The sequence below is a fragment of the Bacillus rossius genome, chromosome 15 (genome assembly GCF_032445375.1).
Source record: "Bacillus rossius redtenbacheri isolate Brsri chromosome 15, Brsri_v3, whole genome shotgun sequence".
In the NCBI taxonomy this organism is placed as follows: domain Eukaryota; kingdom Metazoa; phylum Arthropoda; class Insecta; order Phasmatodea; family Bacillidae; genus Bacillus; species Bacillus rossius.
In genome coordinates, this window is record NC_086342.1 from 36,715,474 (window position 1) to 36,723,759 (window position 8,286).

Genomic DNA, 8,286 nt, shown 5'->3' on the forward strand with positions numbered 1-8,286 from the left:
TCATTAGAGTTCAAATTTGCTCACTTGTAATAAAATGCAGATTTACATATGTGCTGTATTTTTTCGTAGCATGCGCGGATCATCCGCCCGCGGATAATAGGGAGTTTACTGTACCTGGATAAAATTTTTAACAGGTAGTACTGCATTTAATTTCATGACCAAGAGGAGAATAAAGGTGACTGGTAGTATAAGGTTGATACAGCTCTCCCATCTGGTAGGTTGTTCTTTGAATGATACTAGCTTGTTTTCTGTGATTGCAAACATGATGTTTTTCATCCATGTGGGAAACAAAAAATGTAAAATGTTTCTTGCAGTTACACTCACACACACACACACCAAACATATGAAAACCTTCAATGTAAACAGGTTATTTTTAATAGCTGTGTTTTAGATAAATATGTTTGATTCAAATTCATTTGAAAAAATTAGTGTGTGTGAACACATTTTAATGTTTACAGAAATGAAATTTCTGAATAATACATCTTAAAAAAAGCACAGGATTTTAGTATTTTTATATAGCACTTTCTTTGCACTTCCACAGGTTGTATTTATCTACTATTTTACCAGACAGGACTTTCTCCAAAATTTTTTTTGTTTTAAAGGTTTTTTTTTGTTTTTAAATTTGCAAATTTTTCTTTCAGCTGTTCATTCAACACTTCACCAAAAAGTGCAATTTTAACAATTTCTTTGCGAGACTCTGGTGTATCACACATTCTTTATAGTTTTGTGTTCAGTGTGTCAACATTCCTTATATTAGCTTTTTCCAACCACTGTAACTCTTTCCATACTTTTCCATTTTCTTCTTGTAAAAATCAATCTTACTGTCTTTCTCTCTGATAATGCTTTTGCTTTTTTTTTAACATGTTTCCTTCTCGCAGTTAGGCACCAGGCTAACCATCTATCGTAATCAAAATTCTGATGATGCTCATTTAAATGAGGTTGCACCTACGACACTATGAAAATAAATAATACCTTAGTCGAAAAATCTGTCATGTCTATCATTTTTGTCACTCTGATGCCACAGGTGTGTCAAATATTATTGGTTAGTATAATATTTTATTTGCATACAGTTAGTTGCATTGCGTCTGTTGCTCTATTATTATTATTCCAACACGACATGTCTGTACGAACCATTTCTTGATTTATTGTGTGAGTTAATAATGTTTTCAGGCTTTCACTGCCATTGTCTGAAGTAGCTTGGCTTCTGGGTTGTAGCCGTGTTCTTGGCGAATAATTCACCAACGTTTCGGTCGATATTGCAGTCGCCATCATCAGGGAGCAGTTACCTACTGAGTAACCTACAGTAGGTAGCAGTTACCTACAGTAGTGGCGACTGCAATGTCAACCGAAACGTTGGGGAAATATTTGCCAAGGACACGGCTACAACCCAGAAGCTAAGCTACTTTTTTGACGAGTCACAATTATTTATTGTAGAAAATAATTTTTGTTTTGGCCATGCATTTTATTTTCCTCAGCATGTAGTAAAGATTCCACGAGTTTTGTATTCGAGGATGGTGCATAGTCGGCAAGAAGCAGACGTGCCCGTATTGCAAGGAGAAGGTGGACCTGAAGAAGATGTTTTGCAATCCGTATCCTTTTCAGAAGTTGCAGTGTAAGGTATGTGTGTTTGTTAGGGTGAGTGGATATTTTTGGCTAATCTTGACATTGTCCCGGGCTGCGCCCTTCTGAGCCCGATGTGCCACCACCTCCCCCCTTACACGCTGCAACCCCCTCCTTCCACCACCACCCGCCAAAGTGTGTGTGCGTGTGTGCGTGTGTGCGTGTGTCGGCCCGCGCCCGCCGGTGTGACGTCAGTGCTCCGCTCCCGAGAGTTGCCGAGCGAGGACAAACGGGCAATGAGTCGCGTGCGCTGCGAGAGGAAGGAGCTTCACACACCTTTCATCGTATTTCAGAGGTTTTGAGTGAGACAGGGGGAAACACGGGCTACGTCACGGCCCTGAGAACAGAGTAGCCGGGTCCACGTGCCCGTTATACATGTGGTTGCGCCCTAGGATTCGACGGACACTTCAACCCCCATTGTGGTAGCAATCTCAACAGTCAAATCTCAATAATTATTTGTCACTTTGCAATAATGAGTTTTGTATTAACTTTTACAAAAATAATTCACAATTTGTTGTAATTTCTAAATTAAATAAACTGTTTTTTAGTGTTATAAAATACAATTTTATAATGGCCATCTGAGGCTCAAAAAATATTTTCTACTTTTTCACACTTAAATCTGTAGATTAAATACAGAAGATTGAATCAAATGTTTAGAAATTACCAACAAAAATAACAATATATTGAAGGATAAAATTTCTTAAGATTTTTCCCCAAACTACAATGGAATCAGTACAGTAGAACCCTGTTATAATGTTTTTCAAGGGAGCACAAGAAAAAAACATTATAAGCAGGAAAACGTTATAAGCAGGAAATCTCAATTTAGCACTTAACAATGTTTGAGCTTTGTACCAATGGACTCACCAAGCTATGTAAACAAGTTTAATGTTAAAACCAAAGATAGTATACTTGATACATGAATTTTCTGAAACAAGCCAACAATTTTTCAACTTCGTCTTGTTCCCTGGTTAAATTTTGTTTGTCTTTAAAAATACACTGCCACATTTTTTTGTAAAATTGTCTCACGATTCAAGATGACAACATTAAGAGTGAGAGCGTCTACTCCTTCGCCACCTGAAAATGTTTAATTTTGGGATTCCTACGTATGAATGAAAAAAAAAAATTATTTGTAAGCAATAGAAAACACTTTAAGTTATGCCCTCGCTCAATGGTTGGCAACTTAAATATCATAGATTCATAGGACTATGTACGTGCATCTGAATACCCACTGGAATGGCAAGGAAGAGAAGAGTTGACTAAGGGTGCCAACTGACACGTAACTAGTATGAACATTGTGTACCTTCAGTATATTGCATAAAATTGTATTTTAACAAACTTCATGTATTGTATGGCAGTGATTGTAAACATGAAGATACATAAAGGAAACTTTTTATAGTAAATGTTGGAATAATTTGGTTTTAAAACATTTTTCCCCCATTTATTGAATGTTAGAAAGCAAACATTATAAGCAGGAAATTACACTATTTATGAACGTTATATGCAGGAAATAAATACATTGTCCTTATGGGGGAAATATTGGGACTTTAAAAATATGACATTATAAGCAGGAAAACATTATATGCAGGAACATTATAACAGGGTTCTACTGTATTATTTTAGTTTACACTTCACATTGTTTATTTACATTAATCTTCTATATTTGTACAATTAACCATCCTGTACTACATGTATTTGTTTACCGTTGAAAAAAAAACAACTTTGTGTTACTCATTAACCTTACTTTTTTATTAAACAAATTACTGAGCGTTATAACTCCTATGTAATTTCTAGGGACTGTGAAAAATTTTTGTATTAATGAGAGTTCTGTATTTACAAGGTTTTTATTAATGATGTTTCATAGTATTTTTTTTTATTGTATGTATCATCAACAGATTGTGTGCAAGTGTGTGGATACATTTGTTTTTTAATTATAGTTAATCTGGTGCATTCGGTACCTTGGCCCTGCTAGGTTATATAACGTCAATATAGTTTTAAAAAGAAATGTAACCCGCTAGAAAACACGAAACTGTGTTAAAAACAGACAGTAATGACAAACTCTGAACGAACTATAAATATTAGCAGCTCAGTAATGTAATCTGGCGGTCAAAGTGTACAGCCATAATTCGCTTCAAAAAAATCTGAAGGCAAGTATGTATATCTCATTGATTGGTCATGTTACGGAGTGTGCCGAACCATAGAATGACAGATTCAAGACCTTACACTCTACATGCTAAAAATTATCATGTAAGCATCAAGCTGTATTCCAAAGATACTACAGTTAGGTACAAGACTATATGGTGAATTACTTTAAAAACAAAATAACACATAAAAGCATGTCAAAACATCGCATCAGACCGAAATGCAAGTTAATACACCACAGTGCACAGTAATGCAAATTGCATCTTGGAATTAAGTAGCATTTATCCAAAAATTAATTCAAATCATTAAAGAAAATCTTTTTATGTTTGAAATTCAAGGATTGTCCTATCCAGACAAAAACAATTTACCAAAGTGCATGGATGAGAAAAATTGATTTAATTTATTTATTGTGCATCTCTTATTAAATCACTTTTAAACCACAAATGCTTGCTAATTTATTTTTATTCAACTGCCAGTCAACGAAAGTGCATTCTAGCTTCAGGTCTGGGTCATCCCATGCCAGATCATCCAGTCGAGATACACATTGCCCACCCCACCATCTCAGATTTGAATGAAATTTGGCACATGGTATCTTCAGACATATATAAGAACCGGTATTTTTCATTTTTTGGAATACCCTGTTTTATCGCATAATTGTTGCACGCGCATACATAATTGTCGCACCTATATTTTAGGGCCTTAAAATTTGGATAAAAAAACCTCTTGCTTAAACGTCGCATAATGTTTTTGGTCCCGCTATTAGATTTTGAGCGCTTTGTGTAGGTATTTTTTCTGTATAAAACGATGTATTTTAAAGTAGAAATCTAATATTTATCAGACATTACCGCTTACTTATTTAATAAACGGAAATACAAATTTATCTGATGTGTAAATTTTCTTTTAAAGACGTTTTTAAACGTTATTACCTTTATCTGTTCGTCTGCGTCGCCGCTGTGTACCGCTTATAAAAATGTAGCCAGCGCTAGTTGGCATCATTCATGTTTGGTTATGTTGCTTCCTGTGTAGAGCGTGCACACGTAGTCAAATATCGATACTGATATCTCGCCGATTGCATGCAACACGTGCTCTCTGTCGAGATATGAGTTAGCTACATTTGTTGGCTCGCACTCTTTCGTGGTGTGTACTATGACGATAGTTATGCGTTAGTTCAGGTTCGCATTCACATTTTGTTTTTCTATTTAAAGTTGAAGAAAGGTTTTCGTTGCATGACTTCTTAATTTAAATTGTTTGGCGTGATTTTATATACATACTCCACTTTTTAAATAAACGTACCTACTTTCCATGAATGGGTTTCGTTTTTATAAATAACTTTACCTAACACACAGATCACAATTGCAGTTATGGCCACGGTTAATGTTTGCAGTCTTTAAATTTTTTTTTTGTTGGTTTGAAAAATGTTAAGCTAGGTAAAAGGTAGGTAGGTTGATTACCCTGATCCCATTTTCTGAATGTTTTCTTCGTAAAAAAAAATTGTAATTGGCAGAAAAGAATCAACGTATTTTATGCAGTTGTTGACGGGAGTAACCACCGGAAGTGAGTAACGAAACATCCAGACAGCTGGAGTGCACTTCGTAGCTCGGACGTGGGCCGTCGCATCGAGCGGTAAGACTACTCGCCTCCCGCAGGTTTTTTCGTAGGTGTGATGGGCAACGTGTCGGACGATACCTTGAGCCGCTTGGGTTTTCCTCACCCAATGCACCCGTGGACGTGTCATCGTCTGTGACGACCGTGATGTGAGTCCTTAACGCGGGCGCCAGGTGGGAGCGGCCACACGTGCTGTACGGCCAGCTGCTGGACTGGATACGCTGGCTGGTGGCGTGGCAGCCGCTGATCCTGTTCCTGGTGCAGTGCATCAACTGGATCCTGGGCCTGGAGTGAGCCGCGTCGCCCTCCCTCGGGCCCGGGGCGACTCCCCGCACTCCTGTTTGTTAAGTTTGTTTGAAGATTATTGTCGTAATGACGACCCACGGGTCCCAACCTGTGCGCGAAGCTCGGCACACCTGGTCCCTCGATCCGTAAAGCTGTGTCCATTTTGGTCTCGGGCGCCATCATTATTATTTTTTTTTTTAATTCGCGTTGCGTGTGTTTTGGCCCGTTGTCAGAATATTTGGTGTTTGATGTCTCCCGAAACAAACACGGGAGCGGAACCCTGGTGGTTCTGGATTTGCAAAAAAAAATTTTTTATTTGTAAGCTACCTCAGTTTGTATATCAAAATGAAATTTTGATGATGAAACTGCTCTGTGCAATAAAGTTTTTACTGATTTGAAGAAGAAAATAATTGTTTGGTTTCTGTTCCTTCATAGATTTTACATCGTTGTACATATCCATGCATTCTTATTCATGTTTGAGCAACTTGAATGAAGACCTTTGTACATCACTCAACACAACAAAAACTGCCTTAAAACTCATTTTCAAAAGGACACCGGGAAAAAATGTAAAATACAGAAAAATATGAGTTCAAAATTAATATTAGTTTAATTGTGACCAATTTAAGTTTGTGATTGGTCTTAAAAAATTTGTACTTTTTTCCACTCATTTTCTGTAGTCTGGCTCATGCTTGGATTACAGTACAGAGTAAAGGCTGCCCTTTGTCACCCTGTTGATACTACCAAATTCCAATTTTGTTTACCATCGTAAAGTTATTTGTGATAAGTTTTTATTTCTTTAAATTTTACTGTTTGTTTATTTTTCTAGAAATAATAAATTAGTGTCTTTTGACAGTATTATTACTGTTGTATTCATTCTGAAAGGAAGAAAACAATTATTCAATGCTAAACACCAAATAATATTTGAAGCAGTTGGTCACTATTATTAAAAAACCATTTCATGAAATTATGTGCTATGATCAAACAGAGCAAAAACTAAAATATTCATTGAATTAAATGGTTCAAACCAAGATACGCCTTTTTTACATCTCCTCAGAATTAAAAATGGAATATCATCAGATGGTGTTCTTGATTAAATAACAACAAGAAACTGTACTTCCAAAATTATCATTCCTAAGTTTCCTTTAGATATTTTAATAATTTTTCATTACCGTATTTTATAAAGTTGTGTCTAAGGCTGGTACTCCAAAACACAAAAATAAGGGTTTAGGGGTTGAATATGCTACACCTGTACCCTAACAGTATTCCTAGTGCATAAAACTGATCCCAAACCCTTAGACAGGACATGGCCATTCCCTTATTTTTTAGGGAACAGATTTTGGTGTTCTGTCCATAATCTCTCTGTTGCCCAAACTTCCATGCATGCGCAGAGCTCACTTTTTCAGTCATTTTGTCAAATTGGCAGACTCGCGTCTGGCACCATTAACTCATATATAGTCACTTTTGTGATCATCAGGGGACATACCAAGCATGTTGGTGTCCCTAATGAAACTTTATGATTGCTAAACTATCCTTGAATACACTTAAATGGTTATTACAAGAAAAAATCGCAACTTACTTGAAAAAATTGTAAAGGTGATTCTATTTTTATGCGATGGGGCTGCTATCTCTAGTATTTTTGCCATAACAATTGTATTGATGTATTGATGGCTGTGAAACATTTGCTAGAATGCATTGCAACCTGTTTCTAAACTTGAGCAGGGCAACGGTTTGGACACGTTCTGGAATACGGCCTGCGAGTTAGGTTTTAATATAACAGTATTACAGTGGGCTTAAACGGTATATTTTCATCTTTTGTTTATGTTTTGATTGCCATTGCTACGATACCTGACGTAAATAAGTGCTTTGTTTACAGGTACAAAAACAATGTTTACAAAACTGTTTGTGTTTTAAACATTATTTAAGGCATTTTAAAGACGTTGACATGTGACAGTTTATTAAAATTACTATTTTATTGACATTTGGGAATTTGGACAATGCCCTGTGATTGGCCGAGGCGTGGTAGCGCCTCTAATTGAGTGCCTGACTCTGGGAATAATGTTGGGAATTCAAACGTTTTTGGTCCAACTGATGCAAATTGCAGCCTCCTGTCAAGAACTCCTGGTGGAAGAATTTAAATACGAGGTGATTTTGTGTGTGCTGGCGCAGCTATCGTCTGTGTCGTTTCTCTACGGTGCATGGAACATTTTGCACATAAAAGTTTTGCGCAATTCACGAATATAAACACACAGCGAGTGTCAAGTGTATATGGTCCAGTATCCTGTGTCCAGGTATGCCATAATGGAAAGTCTGTTAAAACATTTTTTACTGATGCGCAAAATTTTAGCCCCTTTACACAGTCGTGCTGATGTAAAAATGTATTTATTGTGTGGCCTAGACTTGCAACTATATATTTACATACACTGCTGTTTCCCCAAGGCCTAAAGTGTAATAACACAAGCATAAACAGACGAACTTAGATAACCAAAGGCTAGTGGTCCTGAAAGGTGGATATTGATGTTTTAATGCTCTTGAGTTGGCCAGACTTTATTTTAAAAATAACCTGAGATTTAAAATTCTAATAAACTTTGAGAATTTTTACTGAGACACATACTGGCTTTCGTGTAGATTGTGTCCAAC

General features: G+C 36.5%; 1 protein-coding gene across 3 annotated transcripts in view; it reads left to right on the forward strand.

The window, feature by feature from the left end:
* LOC134539292 (E3 ubiquitin ligase Rnf121) overlaps positions 1–6,056 on the forward strand; it is a 50,866-nt gene extending 44,810 nt beyond the window's left edge. For all 3 annotated transcript variants that reach the window (XM_063381191.1, XM_063381190.1, XM_063381192.1), the window contains 2 exons: positions 1,488–1,589; positions 5,538–6,056. In XM_063381191.1, the coding sequence (XP_063237261.1) occupies positions 1,488–1,589; positions 5,538–5,658 (223 nt within the window). In that variant the 3' untranslated portion in view covers positions 5,659–6,056. The remainder of the gene's footprint in view (positions 1–1,487; positions 1,590–5,537) is intronic.
* The last annotated feature ends 2,230 nt before the right edge of the window (positions 6,057–8,286 follow it).